Source organism: Aquarana catesbeiana, linkage group LG08 (genome assembly GCF_042186555.1).
Source record: "Aquarana catesbeiana isolate 2022-GZ linkage group LG08, ASM4218655v1, whole genome shotgun sequence".
Classification (NCBI taxonomy): Eukaryota; Metazoa; Chordata; class Amphibia; order Anura; family Ranidae; genus Aquarana; species Aquarana catesbeiana.
In genome coordinates, this window is record NC_133331.1 from 40,358,664 (window position 1) to 40,382,391 (window position 23,728).

The 23,728-nt window shown below is 43.5% G+C and overlaps 1 protein-coding gene across 1 annotated transcript in view; it reads right to left on the reverse strand.

Moving 5' to 3' along the window:
- DOCK1 (dedicator of cytokinesis 1) overlaps positions 1-23,728 on the reverse strand; it is a gene marked incomplete in the record, with an annotated part of 633,434 nt that overhangs the window by 27,642 nt on the left and 582,064 nt on the right. The window contains 3 exon segments of the mRNA XM_073595735.1: positions 8,788-8,933; positions 17,923-18,060; positions 20,314-20,397. Of these exon segments, the coding sequence (XP_073451836.1) occupies positions 8,788-8,933; positions 17,923-18,060; positions 20,314-20,397 (368 nt within the window).

The window sequence follows — 23,728 nt, forward strand, 5'->3', positions numbered from 1 at the left end:
TGATAGGAGATCCGTCTCCCCCCCTCCCTCAGGTTAGGGGGACTATAGCATACTCCCAGTATTAATTTTCCCCTTAGCTTCATCCCTTTGGCGCTCTACCCATAATGCTTCCACCTCCTCCCTAGCTCCCTTAGTTATGTCATCTCTCACATTCGCTTGTACATTATTCTTGATATATATGCATACCCCTCCCCCTTTTTACCCTCTCTATCTCTGAGATAAAAGGTATACCCTTCAATGGTTGCCAGCCAATCATGAGACAGCTGTTGAACCAGGTCTCTGAAATTTCCACAAAATCCAAATCTTCCTCGTACAACAGTATCTCTAGTTCACCCATTTTGTCTGCCAGGCTCCTGGCATTGGTGAACATCTCACGTAATTTAGACAGGTCGCATACTATCCTCTTATTGGGTGTTCCGAGATTGCAACTAGGACTTGTTACTATACTTACCTTGGGTTTATGTTATGTATTAGTGAAGCTACCACTAATGCCCCCGATACTACCCTCTGGAATAGGTTCCGCGCTGACTATCTCTACCTCTGGACCCTCCCCCCCGTCGCCTAGTTTAAAAACCCCTCTAACTTTTTGGCCATCTTCACTCCCAGCAGATCTGCACCCTCCTCATTTAGGTGCAGTCCATCCCTTCTATAGCACTGGTGACCAACTGAGAAGTCGGCCCAGTCCTCCAGGAACCCAAACCGCTCCTTACTACACCAGCTCGTCAGCCACTTGTTTACTTCCCTAATCTCCCTCTGCCTTTCTGGTGTGGCTCGAGGTACCGGTACTATACCCGAGAAAACTACCTTGGAGTTCCTTTTCCTCAATTTAGATCCCAAGTCCCTAAAATCGTTCTTTAGGACACTCCATCTGCCTCTGACTTTGCCATTGGTGCCAACGTGGACCATGACAGCCAGGTCTTCCCCAGCCCTTCCCAGTAATCTGTCAACCAGATCCGTGATGTGCCGAACCCCAACGCCCAGTAGACAACATACAGTTTGGCGCTTGAGGTCTTTGTTACAGATTGCCCTCTTTGTCCTTCTAAGAATTGAGTCCCCTACCACCAGAATCTGTCTTTCCTTTCCTTTCGCTTCCCCCACACTGACTGGAGGAGTTCCAGCTAGGAGAGTCCCTCAGCTCCAGCAGTGCTGGTCCCCGACTGGTTTCACCAATGTCACTCAATGGAGTGTATTTATTGGGATGCTCCAGCCTAGAATTGGCCTCCCTGGCACTTTCCCCTCTACCCTTCCTCACTCTCACCCATCTACTCATTTTTAGTGCCTGCACCTTTGTCTCCACCCTCCTGTGTGCTGGCCCCTGCCGAGTACGTTCCCGGCTGTCCTTTAGTATAGAGGGTCTTCTCAGTGCTGACAGTCGCTTCCCTAGATTCTGAACCTGGGCTTCCAGGGGAACAATGTGTTTACATTTTGCACTGCAGTATTTGCCCTCGATCGGATGATCAAGGAACGCATACATGCCGCAAGATGTACACAGAGTTGCATCTCCACACCCGCTGGGCATCATACCTACTAATTTAATGAGGATTGGGGATTATATCCTGTTCAAATTACCTAACAACTAGCTTCCTGACACTAATACTCAACAAGACAATACACAGGTACTCAACAAGACAATACACAGGTACTCGCAGACCCATGTGCAATATACTGCATGACATATTTTAGTACCGACAACTCTTTACATACTGTACTTCTACATCAGTCCCTGCCTTCAAAGAGCTTACAATTCCAGGTCCCGATTTCACATGCATACACACATACTAGTAAACACTACAACACTACACCATCAGGTTGCTACAGTAATCTTACTTTGAATAGAACAAGGGGGTTATGCAGCAAGAGTCTCTGCCCTCTGTGATGAAAATGTGGGGGCAGTAGAAGATAAGAAGTGAACATAATCAAGGTACATAGGAAACAACTAAATGCGCATTAAAGCGGAACTTCACCCTAAAGGGGAAGTTCCCCTTTATACCTGTTCCCACTTCTGGTCGGATCGCCGTGGCAAACCACCAGAAGTTCAAACCCCACATCCCCCCCCCCCAAACCTTCTTGGTCTGGAATATGTCACAGGTAGCAGACCATTCACAAAGCACAGTGCAGCTCAAGCATTCACAGTGGGCAGGCGACTGTGAAGCCACAAGGAATCACAGCCGGCTGCCCACAGTAAACATGCTGGCCAGCATCAGGGACCCGAAGACCATCAAAGGAGCGGTTTGGGTGAGCACGGCGCTGGATAGGCGAGTGTCCTTTCAGCCCCAGTTCACATATATGCGGTGTCCTTTTAGGCCCGGTGCCACGCCTGCATTGAATTTGCACTCTATTCATGTGATCTGCCACCGTTGTCAATGTTAAAATAGTGACACCCCATAACAGGTCACAAAATACAGTGTGATTGCAAGAATCGGATCACATGTGATGTGATCCGATTCTGGTGCAGCAAAAAAAAAAAAAAAAAAAAGATGCCTGCACCTTTTTAATGTGGTGCGCTGCGAAATGAGCCCATGCAAAATGAATGGGCTAAAATTGCACTGCAAAGAATCGCATGTGATTTGAATGGGAATGCTGTGCGATTCCTATCCAAATCACATGCAGTGTCCTGCACTGCACAAGTGTAAACACAGGCTTAGTTAAAGTCAGCAGCTACAGTATTTGAAGCTGCTGATTTTTTTTTTTTTTTTAATACAGGGCGAAGAACCTGGAGAAAAATGTAACAATTAGCTGTTCATTCACTTCTCGTTCTTTTCAAAAGCCCTCAATTATTTTTTTTATTGATAGTATAATGACCCAAAGTTGAAATCAGGCTTAAAGTAGGAGTGCCTGCCTTATTAGCAGATTGTGGCAAGCAACGTACATTTTTATGGGGTTAAAAGAAGGAGAGAAGACCCAGGGTGGTCATTCACCAGGATGGAGCCAGAGATCCTCAGTGCATCATATTATAAATATATATATATATATATATATGTGTGTGTGTGTGTGTTCCAACTCTGTATTTAGCTGTTTTGTTAGAGATGCCCTTTAAAAAACACTCCAGCAGATTCAGTATTGTATGCTGTTTGCGTGCATGGAGGATGAACACATTCGATGATTGGGGTATTGTAAGTGTCTGAGTCCAGAATGCAGAGGATCAGCAAGGACTTGGCAGCCAGTCACTGGCCATATGTATGCTGTATGTCAGCTGGACTATCAGTGTACCATATTTAAAGGAGAATAAACAAAACAGAACGGCTTATACGTATTGAAACCATATGCTTTCTAGCAATCCCAGAGGATGTAAGCAATAAAGTGAGGGATCAGATGGTGATTGTGCTGTGAAATTAACTGAAAACAAGCATAGCTGGGTATGAAAAGGTTGTTTGTAGGTTGTTTTCATCATGAAAACAAAATATGCTCACCAAATATGTCCACTTAAAACACCCAAACGTGTGTTATATATATATATATATATATATATATATATACACACACACACACAAACACACACACAGTTGTGCTCATAAGTTTACCCTGGCAGAATTTATGATTTTTTGGCCATTTTTCAGAGAATATCAATGGTAACACAAAAACTTTTCTTTCACTCATGGTTAGTGTTTGGCTGAAGCCATTTATTTCCAATCAACTCTGATTACTCTTTTTAAATCATAATGACAACAGAAACTACCCATATGACCATGATCAAAAGTTTACATACCCTGGTGATTTTGGCCTGATAACATGCACACAAGTTGACACAAAGGGGTTTGAATGGCTATTAAAAGTAGCCATCCTCACCTGTGATCTGGTTGTAATTAGTGTGTGTGTGTAAAAGGTCAATGAGTTTCTAGACTCCTGACAGTCCCTTGCATCTTACATCCAGTGCTGCACTGACGCCTCTGGATTCTGAGTCATAGGGAAAGCAAAAGAATTGTCAAAGGATCTGCAGGAAAAGGTAGTTGAACTTTATAAAACAGGAAAGGGATATAAAAAAAACCCCAAGGAATTGAGAATGCCAATCAGCAGTGTAATCTCTAATCAAGAAGTGGAAAATTAGGGGTTCTGTTGAAACCAAACCACGGTCAGGTAGACCAACTAAAATTTCAGCCACAACTGCCAGGAAAATTGTTCGGGATGCAAAGAAAAACCCACAAATAACTTCAGGTGAAATACAGGACTCTCTGAAAACATGTGGTGTGGCTGTTTCAAGATGCACAATAAGGAGGCACTTGAAGAAAGATGGGCTGCATGGTCGAGTCGCCAGAAGAAAGTCATTACTACGCAAATGCCACAAAGTATCCCACTTACAATACGCCAAACAGCACAGAGACAAGCCTCAAACCTTCTGGCACAAAGTTATTTGGAGTGATGAGAACAAAACTGAGCTTTTTGGCCACAACCATAAACACTACATTTGAAGAGGAGTCAACAAGGCCTATGATGAAAGGTACACCATTCCTACTGCGAAACACTCAGGTGGATCGCTGACGATTTGGGGATGTGTGAGCTACAAAGGCACAGGAAATTTGGTCAAAATTGATGCCAAGATGAATGCAGTATGTTATCAAAAAATACTGGAGGAACATTTGCATTCATTAGCCAGGAAGCTGCGCCTAGGACGTACTTGGACATTCCAACATGGCAATGATCCAATAACACAAGGCCAAGTCAACCTGTCATTGGCTACAGCAGAATAAAGTGAAGGTTCTGGAGTGGCCATCTTAGTCTTCTGACCTCAGTATCACTGATCCACTCTGGGGAGATCTCAAACGTGCAATTCATGCAAGACAGCCCAAGAATTTACAGGAATGGGAAGCTTTGCCAACTGAGAAGATAAAGAGCCTCATCCACAAATACCACAAAAGACTTCAAGCTGTCATTGATGTTAAAGGGGGCAATACACTGTATTAAGTGCTGGGGTATGTAAACTTTTGATCAAGGTAGTTTCTGTTGTGATTGTGATTTAAAAAGAGTAAACATAGTTCATTGATAATAAATGGCTTCAGCCAAACACTAACCATGAGTGAAAGAGAGGCTTTTGTTTTGTTTTATCATTCATATTCTCTAAAAAATGGCCAAGAAATCATACATTTTGCAGGATATGTAAACATATATATATATTTATTATACACACACACTCTTTTAGGTGTTTTAAATGGACATATTTGGTGAGCATATTTTGTTTTCATGATGAAAACCTACAAACAACCTTTTCATACCCAGCTATGCTTGTTTTCAGTTATTTTCACAGCACAATCACCATCTGATCCCTCACTTTATTGCTTATATTACACACACACACATATATATCACAAAAGTGAGTACAACCCTCATAATTTTGTAAATATTTTATTATATCTTTTCATGTGACAAAAGTGAAGAAATGACACTTTGCTACAATGTAAAGTAGTGAGTGTACAGCTTGTATAACAGTGTAAATTTTCTGTCTCCTCAAAATAACTCAACACACAGCCATTAATGTCTAAACCACTGGCAACAAAAGTGAGTACACCTCCAAGTGAAAATGTCCAAATTGGACCCAAAGTGTCAATATTTTGTGTGGCCACCATTATTTTCCAGCACTGCCTTAACCCTTTTGGGCATGGAATTCACCAGAGCTTCGCAGGCTGCCACTGGAGTCCTCTTCCACTCCTCCATGAGGACATCACGGAGCTGGTGGATGTTAGAGACCTTGCACTCCTCCACCTTTCGTTTGAGGATGCCCCACAGATGCTCAATAGGGTTTAGGTCTGGAGACATGCTTGGCTAGTCCATCACCTTTACCCTCAGCTTTTTTATCAAGGCAGTGGTCGTCTTGGAGGTGTGTTTGGGGTCCTTATGTCGGAGGGGATCATGCTCTGCTTCAGTATGTCACAGTACATATTGGCATTTATGGTTCCCTCAATGAACTGTAGCTCTCCAGTGCCGGCAGCACTCATGCAGCCCCAGACCATGACACTCCCACCATCATGCTTGACTGTAGGCAAGACACACTTGCCTTTGTACTCCTCACCTGGTTGCCACCACACACGCTTGTCACCATCTGAACCAAATAAGTTTATCTTGGTCTCATCACACCACAGGACATGGTTCCATTAATCCGTGTCCTTAGTCTGCTTGTCTTCAGCAAACTGTTTGCAGGCTTTCTTGTGCATCATCTTTAGAAGAGGCTACCTTCATGGATGACAGCCATGCTGACCAATTTGATGCAGTGTGTGGCGTATGGTCTGAGCACTGACAGGCTGACCCTCCACCCCTTCAACCTCTGCAGCAATGCTGGCAGCACTCGTATGTCTATTTCCCAAAGACAACCTCTGGATATGAAGCTGAGCACGTGCACTCAACTTCTTTGGTCGACAAAAGCGAGGCCTGTTCTGAGTGGAACCTGTCCTGTTAAACTGCTGTATGATCTTGGCCACAATGCTACAGCTCAGTTTCAGGGTCTTGGCAATCTTCTTATAGCCTAGACCATCTTTATGTAGAGCAGCAATTTTTTTTTCAGATCCTCAGAGTTCTTTGTCATGAGGTGCCATGTTGAACTTCCAGTGACCAGTATGAGAGAGTGAGAGCGATAACACCAAATTTAACACACCTGCTCCCCATTCACACCTGAGACCTTGTAACACTAATGAGTCACATGACACCGGGGAGGGAAAATGGCTAATTGGGCCCAATTCTGACATTTTCACTTAGGGGTGTACTCACTTTTGTTGCCAGCGATTTAGACATTAATGGCTGTGTGTTGAGTTATTTTGAGGGAACAGCAAATTTACACTGTTATACAAGCTGTACACTCACTACTTTACATTGTAGCAAAGTGTCATTTCTTCAGTGTTGTCACATGAAAAGATAGAATAAAATATTTACAAAAATGTGAGGGGTGTACTCACTTTTGTGAGATACTGTGTATAATATATATATATATATATATATATATATATATATATATATATATCATTTTTTTTTTTTATCACATTTGTGTTTAGATTTTTTTAAAAATGTTTTAGAACATTTTTCAGGTTTTTATTGATGTGCGCTTTGGAAATTCACCCTATTTGTCCTGGTAACTAAGGGCTTGCTCACACTAGCTTGAATCTTAACACATGACGTTTTACCTTGCAGGCCAGTGTCTGTGTGAGGTCCAGCATGGGGAAGTGCAATGTACTTTTTAATGCATTGCACCATTTACTGTAAATATTTTTTTGTTCTCCTTTTTTGAAGTGCCACATTGGGGTTGACTTAACTAAACAGTGCAAAATCTGGTACAGCTGTGCATGGTATCTTCCTGAAAGTGGAACCAGAAGTTCAAACCCCCCCCCCCTTCCTCTGCAGCATTCTGGGACGCTCCACAGGTCCCAGAAGACTGCGGCCCATTCACAAAGTGCAACGCACTTTCGCACATGCGCAGTAGGAAACCGGCTGTGAAGCACAGCGTGGTCAGTTTTCTGGCTCTGCTGGAACCTGCTCTGCTGCAATGATCAGTGGTGAGACAACCCGTCTGCACAGCCATTCACTGGGAAGATCTCCTCCCCCACCTCTTATGCAGCTAAGAACAGAGGATATGTGATCAGTTATAAAAAAAGGGAGCAAAAAATATAATGTTTTTTCTAGCTATACACAAATGTTTTGCCTTTCATTTTTATTTTACCTGAATGGGTTGTTTTACAAGGTGAGGATTTACATATACTTTACATGTCGTGTTTTTCTGTATAATTCATACAAATGAGAGCATCTTATTTGCACATTACATATGCCGGCTCTGCATCACGCTTTGAACATAGTGAACTGCAAACTTCACACACAGTGCAAATTTATAGTTCTGTTCTGACCTGACTAAAAGCAATACGCTGTGCTTATCCCCACAGTCATACACCAAGGATGCCATCACATTTTCTCATATACAGGTGACCACTAGAGGGAGCATTTACTCATCTGTGCAAAATTACAATAGTGAACATCCAGTATGTAAGGACAAAGAATTAAAATGTGACATTACTTCCTCAAGGCTACAATAACTCCTGAGGATACATATTTTCTGAAGGTCATTTCCTTTTATAGAACCACTCAAGTCTAATGAAGTAGAAGTCAACAGCTCCTCAGCTTAGAAGATCATGAAATACAACCAAATACATTATTTCAATGTAATGAAGAAAAAATGTATGTCGTTTCAGGGACCTGACAGTCAGAAAAATCCTGCCTTTGCCCCCCCCGTCCTCCACTACATATTGAATCACCCGATGCACTGCTTTTTTTTTTTTTTTTTTTTTTTTTTAACTTTCCTTCCCAAGATTCACTATATATGACATGTTAATGGGGGGACACTAGGGTCCTTGTTCTCTGAATTCTTCTACATACTGCATTTCTGAGTGTTAGAATCAGGGACGCTTGCAAACAGTACATTCATTTTTCACAGAAAAGGTTGTTTTCCCAAAATTATATAAAACTATGTGATGTGGTCTGTTGGGGTGCTTAGAGGTATTCTTCTACAATTATAATTTCAAAAAAAAAAAAAATACACAAAGCAGTTCTTTAAAAAAAAAAAAAAATGTTGTGCTTCAATTATAAATGAGAATGACACCATAGGGAAGATTTACTAAAACTAGAGCACTCAGAATCTGGTGAGGCGGTGCATAGTAACCAATCAGCTTCTAACTCGTTCAATTAAACTTTGACAACACAACTTAGAAGCTGATTGGTTATTATGCACAGCTGCACCAGATTCTGTGTGCATCAATTTTAGTAAATCTCCCCCTACATTACTGCAACTATAAAATAAGCCAACTGTATAAGGCTACATACCCATCAGAACCTGGTCTTGAAGGCGTACTGTCCGATGACACAGAGGAGACGGACACAACTGATAAAGGTCTGGATGATGATGGCATAGTAAAAGATCTAACCATAGATCTGGGTCTATTCCCCCTCCTCTCATCATGGCTGCATAACTGAAAAAAAAAAAAAGACAAATTAATGAGCCAATCTGAGTTTCCCTAATTGAATCAAAGTGCACGTCTACTGATAACATGGCTCCTATTAAAGTGATATTAAACACTCAGGTTTTTTTAATCACATTCATCAGCTGATTTAATCACTTACTGAGTATGCAGTTTCTTTCTTTTTTTTTTTTTTTTTTTTATCCTGGCCTGTGTTCCAGTTTAAAGCGGGGTTCCACCCAAATTTTGAACATTATCTCTATGCATTCTCTTCCTTGCCTAGATGCTGACATGCTGTGTAAAAAAATTTAAATCGCCGTAATTACCTTTTTTTTTCTAATCTTCTTAGCACTTCCTGGTTTTCCTCCCATGGGAGTAGGCGTGTTTCTAGCCTCTCCCAGACCTCCCACAGTCCCCTGGGAGCTAGTCTCAGGCTTCCCAGCATGCATTGTGCAACAGCGTCATCACAACATCTCGGTGAATGCTGGGAACACAGCATTCACCGCATCCAGGAAATACATGCTTGTGGGCTTCAAATGCCCACAATGAAGATGGAAACCGCCTTCAGTGAATTTTATAAGTTATTCTTTACAACGAAATCGGACACAGGCGGACTTATTACACAGAAAATGTGAGTAGATAATCATGAGAAGAAAAGTTTGTGAATGAACTCCAAAAAAAAAAAAAACGATAGATAGGTGGACCCCCGCTTTAAGTTGGTGCCATGAGTGCTGCCCCAGGGTTCCTGTGTCAGGGTGGCTCCTTTCTCTTGTAGAGACACCCTTGCATGCACGGACTAGAGTCCTGTCTTCCTACACTGTGTGCATCAATTGCCATAGCCTAGGATGGCAAGTGACTCCCCTGCTTTTCCCTCCTCCAAGCTAACAGAGGGCTTCAGACTGCACTGTCCACTATTCACTCTTTCCTGTGAAGACCAGACATTCTTGAAACATTTTTGCAGTGTGGCAGGGCCCATTGTGCTGTTGAAAGAGTCCCTGCCATCGGGAAATACCCGTTTACATGAAGGGGTGTACTTGATCAGCAGCAATGTATAGGTGGACGGTACGTGTTAAGTAACAGTCACATGATGAATGGCAGGATCCCATGTTTCCCATCAAAACATTTCCCAAAGCACCACACTGCCTCAGCTGGTTCCCATACTGCACCCTGGTGCCATCTCTTCCCCAGGTAAGCAACACACACACACTCTCCCATCCACATGATGTAAAATAAAACGTGGTTCATCAGACCAGGCCACCTTCTTCTATTGCTCCGTGGTCCAGGTCTGATAATCACATGTCCATTGTAGGTACTTTTGGCTGTGGACACGGGTCAGCATGCAGGGCTGGTGCTACCACTAGGCAAACTAGGCAGCTGCCTAGGGTGCACTGCTGCCTAGGGCACCCAGCCACTGGTGTTCCTACTCTCTTCTTTCTGCAGCAAGCAACTAAGTCTCAGCATCAATAGGCAGTCCGTTCGCACATAGTGTCAGAGGCGCAGTGGCAACAGAGGACTGTGTCTGTGTCCCGACTCCCGAATGAATGGAAGCAAGGAAATATGCATTGATGGGCGCAGGTAGGCTGCATTGATGGGCGCAGGTAGGGCTGCATTGATGGGCGCAGGTAGGGCTGCATTGATGGGCGCAGGTAGGGCTGCATTGATGGGCGCAGGTAGGGCTGCATTGATGGGCGCAGGTAGGGCTGCATTGATGGGCGCAGGTAGGGCTGCATTGATGGGCGCAGGTAGGGCTGCATTGATGGGCGCAGGTAGGCTGCATTGATGGGCGCAGGTAGGCTGCATTGATGGGCGCAGGTAGGCTGCATTGATGGGCGCAGGTAGGCTGCATTGATGGGCGCAGGTAGGCTGCATTGATGGGCGCAGGTAGGCTGCATTGATGGGCGCTGGTGAGGCTGCATTTGATGGGCGCTGGTGAGGCTGCATTTGATGGGCGCTGGTGAGGCTGCATTTGATGGGCGCTGGTGAGGCTGCATTTGATGGGCGCTGGTGAGGCTGCATTTGATGGGCGCTGGTGAGGCTGCATTTGATGGGCGCTGGTGAGGCTGCATTTGATGGGCGCTGGTGAGGCTGCATTTGATGGGCGCTGGTGAGGCTGCATTTGATGGGCGCTGGTGAGGCTGCATTTGATGGGCGCTGGTGAGGCTGCATTTGATGGGCGCTGGTGAGGCTGCATTTGATGGGCGCTGGTGAGGCTGCATTTGATGGGCGCTGGTGAGGCTGCATTTGATGGGCGCTGGTGAGGCTGCATTTGATGGGCGCTGGTGAGGCTGCATTTGATGGGCGCTGGTGAGGCTGCATTTGATGGGCGCTGGTGAGGCTGCATTTGATGGGCGCTGGTGAGGCTGCATTTGATGGGCGCTGGTGAGGCTGCATTTGATGGGCGCTGGTGAGGCTGCATTTGATGGGTGCTTCAAAAAAAGTTGGGGTATACATGAGCAGGGCAAAGAGGGTGGAGTCAGGGGTGGAGACAAGGGGAGCGGCAAATTGAGGTTTCGCCTAGAGTGTCAAAAATCCTTGCACCAACCCCATCAGCATGAGCAACCTGACTGGTCTGTGGCTATACAGCTCCATACACAACATACTGCGATGCCCATTTTTTCTACTTTTAACGCATCAAGCTCATGGATAACATGTTCACTTTCTGCCTAATATATCCGACCCACTTTCAGATGCCAATGTAATGAGATAATGGTGTTGACTTTACCTGTCAGTGGTCATAATGTTATAACTGATCGGTGCATAGAAAGGTAAATACAAGATGCTTTGTTTTCATTTAGTAGAGAAGGGAGAGTTAGAACCCTGTCAGCTTTTTATTGATGCTTGTGTCTCTGTTGAAGACTTTTCTCACTTCCTGTCTGAGTAAACAGATACCAGCATGAAAGCAATGGGAAATCCCCCCCCCCCCTACTGGAATCCGGGATAGCAGTAAAAACTGACCAGGGGTTCTAATACTACACTACAAAAAATGATACTGGCTGAATTTGCGCTTTAATTTATATAATCTAATTTCACTCACGTGATATCACACATTTCCATTACAAATGTTTCTAGGGTTGTGATATCACCACTTGCTACAGTGCCTTGCAAAAGTATTCACCCCCTTGGCTTTTTACCTATTTTGTTACATTACAGCCTTTAGTTCAATGTTTTTTTAAACTGAATTATATGTGATGGATCAGAACACAATAGTCTAAGTTGGTTAAGTAAAATTAGAAAAATATATACAGAAAACTATTTTTCAGAAATAAAAAACTGATAATTGGCAAGTGCGCATGTATTCACCCCGTTTGCTATGAAGCCCAAAAAAAGCTCTGGTACAACCAATTACCTTCAGAAGTCACATAATTAGTGAAATGATGTCCACCTGTGTGCAATCTAAGTGTCACATGATCTGTCATTACATTTACACACTTTTTTGAAGGCCCCAGAGGCTGCAACACCTAAGCAAGAGGCACCACTAACCAAACACTGCCATGAAAACCAAGGAACTCTCCAAACAAGTAAGGGACAATGTTGTTGAGAAGTACAAGTCAGGGTTAGGTTAAAAAAAATATCCGAATCTTTGATGATCCCTAGGAGCACCATCAAATCTATCATAACCAAATGGAAAGAACATGGCACAACAGCAAACCTGCCAAGAGACGGCCGCACACCAAAACTCACGGACCGGGCAAGGAGGGCATTAATCAGAGAGGCAGCAAAGAGACCTAAGGTAACCCTGGAGGAGCTGCAGAGTTCCACAGCAGAGACTGGAGTATCTGTACATAGGACAACAATAAGCCGTACGCTCCATAGAGTTGGGCTTTATGGCAGAGTGGCCAGAAGAAAGCCATTAATTTCAGCAAAAAACAAAATGGCAAGTTTTGAGTTTGCGAAAAGGCATGTGGGAGACTCCCAAAATGTATGGAGGAAGGTGCTCTGGTCTGATGAGACTAAAAGTTAACTTTTTGGCCAAAGAAAACGCTATGTCTGGTGCAAACCTAACACATCACATCACCCAAAGAACACCATGATGTTTTTCAGCAGTCAGGACTGGGAAACTGGTCAGAGTTGAGGGAAAGTTGGATGGTGCTAAATACAGGGATATTCTTGAGCGAAACCTGTACCACTCTGTGTGTGATTTGAGCCTAGGATGGAGGTTCACCTTCCAGCAGGACAATGACCCCAAACACACTGCTAAAGCAACACTTGAGTGGTTTAAGGGGATACATGTAAATGTGTTGGAATGGCCTAATCAAAGCCCAGACCTCAATCCAATAGAAAATCTGTGGTCAGACTTAAAGATTGCTGTTCACAAGCGCAAACCATCCAACTTGAAGGAGCTGGAGCAGTTTTGCAAGGAGGAATGGGCAAAAAATCCCAGTGGTAAGGTGTGGCAAGCTCATAGAGACTTATCCAAAGCGACTTGGAGCTGTGATAGTCGCAAAAGGTGGCTCTACAAAGTATTGACTTTAGGGGGGTGAATAGTTATGCACATTGACTTTTTCTGTTATTTTGTCCTATTTGTTGTTTGCGTCACAATAAAAAAAAACACATCTTCAAAGTTGTGGGCATGTTCTGTAAATTAAATGATGCAAATCCTCAAATAATCCATGTTAATTCCAGGTTGTGAGGCAACAAAACACGAAAAATGCCAAGGGGGATGAATACTTTTGCAAGACACTGTAAATAGATGTTATTCACAAGATATTTTACATATGGTAATGTCAAAAGTTTGAACACGACCAGCAGCTAACAAGAAGGAAAATACAATACAATAACCTATTTCAGAATATGATCTCAACAAGCCGTCTGTTTTGTGACGCTATGATATAAAATGAGATCTATTCAGCGGTTGAACTGTGTATGATTTCATACTGTCAACTCCTGATTAATTGATACAGCGCGAGCCGCGAGCAATAGTAACACTCCATCATCCTGGCAGGCCTTTGTGAAGTCGGGATTAGAAAAACATTATTAAGATAACATCAGACATGTGTAGGTAAGATGCTGGTGTTCTATTAATGTTTAAAATGAGACCAGGCTAGGATAACATCCAGAATCAACACTTCAAAGCCTAATTGGTGGCTGCAGAAAACCCGACAGAATGACATTTTCAAAAAGAACTATGGGGCAGCGAGAAGGTAGGATGTGGTTTAAAGTAGATGTGATGGAAAACATGTAAAAACAAAGGCGGTTACCCTGTGCCTATTTAGGAATCAGATTACGTATGAAAAGTATTAAAATTCATACTCAAAGTACTTCTGAAACCATCAACAATAATCATGTGATCAGTACCTAGAGCAATTGGCACCCAGGGCGGATCCTATATCTGGCACCCACCCCCCATGCTGGCAGGCAGCGCACCACACGTCGACATCAAGTGACATTAGGATAGTATACTGCCAGGTTAGGGTGATATAGTGAAAGGTTAGGCGATATAGAGCCAGGTTAGGGTGATATAGTGAAAGGTTAGGCGATATAGAGCCAGGTTAGGGTGATATAGTTGAAAGGTTAGGTGATATAGAGCCAAGTTAGCGTGATATATTGCCAGGTTAGGGTGATATAGTGACAGGTTAGGTCTGCATGTAGTGACAGTGTGCTCAGTCACTTACAGCATGGCAGGTGATAGAGATTCCCAGGCTGCTGTGTCCTCTCCTCCTTTTTCTTTAGCTGAGGGAAAAAAATCTATTCAAGCAGGAACCTCTCAGAGCAGGCCAAGGAGGAGATGGCTGCATGGGAGGAAAGCTTTCAGGCAGCTGACATTATTACTGAGAAATCTTATCCTTCTGCATTCACAGACTGGCAGGAGCTTGGGGAGTGGAGAGCTGAAGGGCAGCATATCTACACAACAGAGGGAGCTGTGCATAGCCCTCATCATTATTTATATTATTTTGTTGACATAGCAGCATGCAAGTATTCTATTATTTTAGTATTGTGCACAGCCCGCAGTAGTAGCGCATTTCTCCATGGCCCTGTCGAATCCCTACCCCCATCACATCTTCTCACAGCCCCCTCCTTCCCCAAGCACACTCCACCACCATCCCAGCGCATGCCTCCACTGCCACCTCACCCCCTCTAATAACAGTGCACCCCCCTTCCATCTAATAGCAGTGCATCCGTCCACTGCCAAAACATCTGCCTTATTGCACCGCATCCCCTCGCCCTCAACTCACACCCCCCCCCCCCCCGCTGCCATCTCATTCCCCCCCAATCTCAGAATTTCTCCACTGCCACCTCAACCTACCCAATTGTAGTGCGTTCCTCCACTGTCACCTCACCTCCACCAATCGCAGAGCACCCCTTTACCTTTATCATTGCAGCACATCACTCTACTGCCACCTCAATCCCCAAATTGCAGCACATCCCTCCACTGCTACCTCACCCCCTCATTTGCAGTGCGCCCCTCTGCACCACCTCATTCACAGCACCCCCTTCCACCTTTCTGATCCCCTCCATCACATATCTAATCCCCACACAATGCATTATATATATATATATATATATATACACACACACACACACACACACACACATATATATATATACCCTATACCAGTGATGGCAAACCTTGGCACCCCCAGATGTTTTGGAACTACATTTCCCATGATGCTCAATGACACTGCAGAGTGCATGGGAATCATGGGAAATGTAGTTCCAAAGCATCTGGGGTGCCAAGGTTTGCCATCACTGCACTATACTGTACATAAAACAGCCCTTAGTGAGGGTTTCCTTTAAACAGTATAGTTAGTTGACAACACTTAGAAATAATTACTAGGAACAAATGCCAAACCCAGAGAGTTTTAGGCAGCTATTCTTATAACAATGGGGCATAAGCATTTTAGGTGTTGGCTTTCAGCAAACGCTACATTAAAACACATGAAAAGATTAATAAAACAATCATACTTGTCATTACAGGACAGGCGGTAGGACAAAACAGTGACAGTTACAGGGACAAAATTTTAAAACCAAGGAAATCAGGGACAGTTGGCTGAGCGGTATATCCATATAGCGGTCACGATTAACAAGAAAAAAATCAGCTGTGCTCATTAAAACTCCCATCTGTGACTGCAGACACCAACCCAAATATTGGAGCTTGGCAAGGTGAAGCCGCCACAGCTCTTGGCTGCAGATGGCTCAGCATATACTGCCTTGTATAATCACTAAAAATAAAACAACACCTCGATAAATATACACTGCCGAGAGAAGACAGATGAGCTGGGCATGGTGTTAATGGGCCATTACTGGACCTTAAACTTCATTATGAATGCATCCAGCCTGCCCTCTTGTCAGTCTAAATAAGCTCCTCCATCAGTGCTAATAACTAGAAGAAATAAAGCGCCAGCACATCCCAACACCCTATTTACATCTTTCAGGGGATAGAAGTGGGAAATAGCAGAAACATAGAAAGCCTTTTCACTTCAGGGAAGCAATGGTATAAAATTTGGCCATTAGCAAATCAGAATAATTCCTGGTGCTCCACTTTGCTGCACTTTCCATTGTAAAGCAGAACTGATGCCCCCACCAAAAACGGCTAGCAAGTAGGAATTTTTGCACTTTAAATACACATGCAAAAGCCAGAGGACCAAGTGATGTGTCCTTCAATTAAAATAGAGAAAATAATTTTTTGTTGAGTTTAAAAAAAAAATCTTATTTTTTTATTCCACTAACTGGAAAATACAGCTGTGGTTTTAGATCGTCAACAACTGGAATGCCCCAAAAGCAGTGACACAACATGGTGAGCAAATCAGACTAACCATCTTAAATGAAAACAGTATACGTCCAGTCATCTGACCCCTGCAAAACTTAACATCCAGAAAGGCATCAGCCCTCCACAGAAAAGTGGTAGCAATGCCAGAGCACACTAAAATAATACTGTCAATGCCAACACCTTACCTATACGCCCAATTCACACAAATGCAGTGACCGGCGTTTTACTGCACTGTAAAACTCCAGTGACCAATAGGAAACAGAGAACTACTGGACAGGATCGCATTTGACTGGACAGCCGCGCAATGCATCGCGCTGCTGTACAGTGACACGAATGAAGCGTTACGTTTGTACACTTCATATAAAGTTAGTACATCACATTGGTGAATCGTGCAGCACACTTCCCCCTACCGCTGGCTCACTGCAGCTGGAATGGACAGCTGCCGAACATAAACCGCTGTGGTATAACTGTGCTGTTGCTGTCCTTTTTGACTAGGCCCTTAATTGTGCCTAAGGCAAACTGCTTTTCTACCCTGCCTTAAGAAAAGCCGGGAGACAGGCAAAGGAAAAAGAATGAGAGCATTCTCCTAGGCACTCATACGATTTAAGATGCATTTTGCATGGTATAAGACATGGCCCTTGGGAGCATGAAGTAAAATGTAAATGACAGTCAAACATGTTAAAGCCAGCAGCTGCAAAGCAGGGTGGTAAAATAGGGCCTTGTGGCAATAAGTCTTCATGACACAGTGGACGTCAAGGTGCATCCACTACCAGGTGGACCTGATCCAAGTATCATGACCTGTAGGGTCACCAGAATCATGGAATCCCTTTGACTTCTATTAGGGGGTAAGCATAAATTGAGGCGTGGTCAACCCACAAAGCCACCAATGAGTCCATCATTCTACTAAAGGGTCCTTTGCCCTTGCTACAAAGCCTGTTCACCTTTCATTTGAGACACAATGCCAGAAGATCAATATTTGACATTCCCCTTCATAGGCAGATTTGTTGGAAAACTTGCAGATGAAGGACCCACTCTCACTGATCCAGACATTTTTGGCTGAGACAGTCTGCTTTCTACCCCTAATATGCGTGGTCGGAACCAGAATATGATTCTCTGCCCAATTCAGGATGTGAAACACTTCCAATGCTGCCACTATGCTCTTGGCTCGCCTTGATTTAAATATTGCAGTATATAACGCTGCAGTATTAGTTAGTACCTTTCACAACCCCAAAGAAGCAGATATGTGGGATTTAAAAAGAAGTGACTGCACATTTTAAAACTTCTGATACCTACCAGAGTCCTAACTCCATACTGCTTCTCCACCTTCTCTTTTAGTTGCTTGAAACACACCTCCATCCTCTCGTGAAATGGCCGCAAAGCTTCGGTGACCTTTTCTCCATGAATGCGTATTCCCTCTGCCAGGAACGGGACCTTAACACAAAAAAAAAATTACCCATCCAATAATTAAAAAGCAAGTGACAGGGACAATTTTCAGATCTGGGGAAATCGTGGTTAGTCAGGAGTACGCCTTTAATTAAAAGACTAAATAGAGAAATAAGAATACAGTGCTGGATGGTTAAAAAGAAATCAGGCTCCTCTAAAGAACTGAGCAGGGACATTGTTAATTCTCCTCAAATCTGTAGGCATACCCCCAATACCCAGTATAGCCAGCCATCACAGGATAGAGCTTGGCCTTTTAGCCAGGTCATTGTTGTAACTGGATTAAATTGTATTCCTAAAGATCCTAATGGAGGATCTGCTATAGAAAACAAGTAAATGAAATCCAGTATCAGACCCCTAGTAACACACGTAGCTCAGATGAAGAGACTTCAGCCTGTTAATATCATATCATAGGTGGGGAATGATTTCACCGGTGGTGTCTGAAAGCAGTAAAGAACCTTGACCGTAGTCCACCCAAAAATAAGTATCAGTTTAGAGAAGCTGCCCAACATTTTTCTCTGCAAAGATCTGCATGTGTGTGAAACACAAGAGCACCTCAAAAATAAATATCTGGATTGGCACATTATTACACATTTCTGTAAAAGGGACACTCTACCCTGAACGGATGCTATATGCAGGTCTATGGAGCGTCAGATGTCAGCGGTTACCATGTCCGCTGACATCCAATCCGCTAAAATCAGATGTATGGCGATACGTTCGCATCCATCCTGACGGATCGGATGAGATCTGATGAAAACGGACATGCCGTTTTCGTCCGATCCCTCCATAGGAATCGGCAGCACTCTGACAGGCCCCTCCCCGCTCAGTGAGCAAAGACGGACTTGCCGGCTCAGCGAAGATCAACGGAGAGATCTCCTGCTGAGCTGGCGGACAGAGCTGAGGGGATTGTGGGAATGAGGCCTTACACCAATAAATATATTTTATATATTATAAATATATTCTGCAAGCAGTGAATGTACCTGCCTTTGATTTAGTATCAACTTCTTGCAGTCTACTTTATAGTCTGTACAGCAGAGCTTGCAGAGCGGGAGGAAGAAGAAGCAGCAGCAGTACAAAAACGCCAATCAAGTGAACTATAGTGCAAGGAAAATGCTGATAAGAGGAGAGAGCAGAGTGAAATAGAAAAGAGCTCATGAGTGTGCTGCTTCTATTTTCACTGTTCAGTCATGTGCTAGGGAGGATACCCTTAAGAGTGATGCTGAAACTGCAGGAGAGATGTGCCAGACAGACTATGCTGTGGGATAGAGCTGTGTAAATCTCAGGACCACATAGCCAGATATACCACTGCTTTGTCATATAAAACAGCTCTCATTTACTGCATGTACTTCATATGTGAGCTTAGCTGTATGCCTGGAGCTTTAAAAAATAAAATAAAAAATGAAAGAAATGTCTCAATCTACCCAACACACACAATGAGCATGCTGTCCTATGACAGATCTGATTTAAAGTGGTTCTATAGGCATGAGGTTTTTTCCCTTAATGCATTCTCTGCATGAAGGTAAAAAAAAATATCCATGATCAGCTCCCACCCCCTCCCCCCCAAATAACTTGAGTCTTATCCCAGTCCAGTGCTGCGCTCTCTCCCTCTATCTCACATGCACAAAGACAGCAGAGGGAGCCAATGGCTCCTGCTACAGTCAATCAAATCCTGTGAGTAAGCAGGGGGCAGGGTTAAGCCGCGCTGCCTGTGTCTATAGGCGCATACAGCCCGGCTTGGGAGAGAGCCCACATGAGTGCCCTGATAGCAAGGGCACTCAGAGAGAAAAGGAGGAGCAGACAGCACTGGCAGGGGACCTCAGAAGAGGAGGTTAGGGGCCACTCTGTGCAATACCATTGCACAGAGCAGGTACGTATAACATGTTTATTATTTTTATTTAAAAAAAAAAAAAATGTATACCTTTACAACCACTTTAATACTTCTCATGTTAGAGAAAAGATTTGGTTGTTCGAGGTGGAAAGAAAACTCCACCTGAACTCACAATTAAATCAGAAATGCTTGCCTTTTAAATTGACAAGGAGAAGAGGAGGGAAAATGTTCTTTGTCACAAGTGAAGTAAATAGATGACAGAAACAAGCTCAAGGAATGCAATAGGACGATACATCAGTAGAGCAGATAAATACCACTGAAATGTAGGGGGCACACTCATCAGTCTGATACTCAGAAATGGTGCACTGTCTGTGTACTGTATGTCCTTGCACAAGGTGACTGTGGGGGAATTTTACCTGCCATGCAATCAGGTCCTTTACTTTTTCAATATTCTCAAGGTCCTCTGGGTGTTCCTGCATGTATTTCTCGTTGAAGAAGGCCTAGAGAGATAGAGGTGGTCATTAAAATATGGGATTTCCTCAGTACTTCAACATAACACACAAAAAACAGAAGTGTATAAATGAAGCAATGTTCACTACATCAAAGGGTTAATTCACCCAAACGTGACAAGTAGAGTGGTTATCAGTGTCACCTGTTTAGTTCTTCTACCTCTAGACTAAAATACCTGTACCCGGGGGGTGATGGTGGTGGGGTCAGTCTCCAGAACATAAATTAGAAAAAATAAATAAGCCTCACAGGTTAGTAAAAAAAGGACCCATCTAATTAGTTTATAATTAACAGGAACCCAGGACACAGGAAATAGGGAAGGTTTTAATTTCTAATAGTCCACCTGGTTGCCTTTGACCATGTAATGTAGGAAAGCAAAGCCAGTGTAAAATCAAAACTTAATAGCACATGGAGCTGGAGAGCATTTGCGACAGGTGGAAACTGACTGACCACAGCCTCTCTACCATCTGTGCTGCCTTGATACGACCAACGACGGATTTCACCCCTACCTTTATCTCTAAGTGGGAACCCCTGCAATTTACTGATTCACAAAATTCTCCACTTTGCACAAAAGTCCTCTATTGCCTCAAAGGTCCAAGAGACCAGCTATAAGGTTCTGACTAGGTGGTGGGTACAGGGTGCCCACAACCTTGCACCATATTTTTGCACAAGCTCCAGACACTTGGTGGTGTGGGGGTCGAACGGGGCACAGTGCTACACATTTTCTGGGATTGTCCAAAAATTAGACTGTTTTGGTAAAAGGTAGCCACCTGACAAATTATGATTTAGCAGGGAACCCCACAGCATTACTGCTGCACCTCAACAAACCATCAAAAAAAATAAGGCCTCCCTTACGATCCTGCTGTTGAATGAGGCAAAGGCGTGCATCCCTTTGTGTTGGAGGTCTGTGAATCTGCCTTCAAATTCTCTTTGTTTTTCCAAAGTCGATGAACTCAGGGACATGGAAGACCTCAGGGCTACCTTATACAACCGGGAGGAGACCTTTTGTGACACATGGAGGCCGTGGCAATATTATGTCTATACTGATGCCTATTTGCAGGAGGTCTAGCAACCCGGTTGAGCTCCCAGGACCCTCTACTGTGAGGGCCCTGGCCAAGAAAATTTGCTTTTCTGGATTCTCTACATCTCCTCATGCTTCCTTTCAGTGTTGTCTAGGCATCTAGCATTTACGCCTTTCTTAAGCCTCTTTTTTTCTGCTTTTTAGAGGCATCTGATCTAGCTCCTTTTATACTTGCCCTCTATCTCACCCCCTCAGTTTTGAGATATTTCTGCAGTTACCCAGACATTGTACTTTGCCTATTAGGTAATATGCTCTCCGCTGGTTTTTCTAGTCCCCGGGGTCCCTTTTGTGACCCCAGTATTTTTTTACGATTTTCTTGTCATACATAGTTGCATTTATTTTATATATATATATACTGGATGCATTCTCCGCTGCCTCTGAGACTTCTATGTTTTTGCCGGCAATTAACCGATTTGAAGTCTGTTATAGTTGGCGTGCTTTTCATTGCTGTACAGACTCTGTTGCTTAGCCACCGATACTGATACTTTACTGTTTATATTCCCTACATGTATGTATTTTATCACTTATGAATAAACTGTAGAATTTGATGCTAGTGTTTGATCATGCGCCCTTCACCCTTTCTTCCCACACTGATACTTTACTACCTCTGTAACCTTGCACCCCGAGATTGGGCTTCTTCAGTGACTGACGTGACAGTGAATGAAGAAGGCCAATCATGGGGCGCAATGTGTCTAGGAGGGAGGAGCTGAGCCCATGACGTCACGCCACTCTGCTGCCAAGAAGTGCTCCGATACCTTCTTTTTAGTAAGTGTATGTGCTTTGTGGGGGCACAATACAACTTGTGAAGCAAAGTACAGTATGTTCATGCCTTATTATTTTACATGATCCGTGTGTGAATGTGTGAGCACATTGGAGAGACCAGGGCGGGCGGCCATCCCAAGCATAGTGAGGAGGATTAAGGAGCTTCTCTCTGTGGATTCTATGCACTGGGGAATACAGAGCATGTGTGTGTGTTTTTATTCCTATTGAGGTGAGAAGGTCTTTCACCTGGTGATGAATGTGCACTGAAGTGTGAAAAAATATTATAGACACTTGGGTGTTGTTTCTCATTACTTCACAACACTAGACTTTTTTCTATTATTTAGACTGAATTTTGCTGTTAATACACATTTATATAATTTATTATTATTGAAGAGGTTATTGATGAATTGAGATTTATTAATGGTAAATTCCTATTTTGTCATAGAGTATCTGTACTAAAGGGGTGGAATCACTATTGAGTGTTTTAGCAGGCAACACATGCTATTTGTTTATTTATTTTAAGAGTCACTTTAAGCATTTTTTGGTATTGGTTAATTATTAACTGCGCTAATTGTTTATGGTTCATTTGATTACCTCTGTTACTCTTTTATGCATCATCCTTGCATATGCTTATACTATGCAACTCTTTTTTTTTTTTGTAATTCCTTTATTTAACAAACTTAAAAAAGGAGATGTCCAGCCTCAGCTTTTTAGGCTGGGCTTATTTATTTATTTCAGGTACTTATATAGCGCCATCAATTTACGCAGCGCTTTAGATATACATTGTACATTCACATCAGTCCCTACCCTCAAGGAGCTTACAATCTAAGGTCCCTAACTCACATTCATACATACTAGGGACAATTTAGACAGGATCTAATTAACCTACCAGCAGGTCTTTGGAGTGTGAGAGGAAACCGGCTTCTCCTATGGGTCACAGAAGTGCAATTCGTTTTGCACTCCTGTGACTAGTTTTCAGCGCAGAGTGGTCTGAAATCCGCTCTCTGCTGATGTCACCAGGATAAGTCGAGGCAGCGTGTCATTCCGACTCAGGAAGTCTGGATCCGCCAGCTGCCTGGACTGATGGCAGTCTCCAATAAGCGTGGAGGAGCAGAGCAGGAGAGATACTGTCAGACAGGCAACAGCTCTCCACTCAGGGAGGTGAGAGAACCGAGCCATAGGCGGTGTTCGGTGGCTCGGTTCTCAGTGAAGAGGCAGTGGGGGACAGATGCAGCATCCACCTGGATAAGTATGAATAGCAAAAAAAAAAAAAACATACTTCTCTTTTAAGCGCAGCATAGCTTGATATTGCTAGTGACTCATTTGCGTTTGGCATTTGAAACCTGGTCTTTTCGGGTTGCTACTGTGCATGAAAACCTTCATATAGGTCCATGAGATATTCATGCAAAGCTGCTCCAGATTATGGTACTCTAATCTAAGTAAACCCCACTCAATATGTAGAAAGAGAGAGAGAGAGCGAG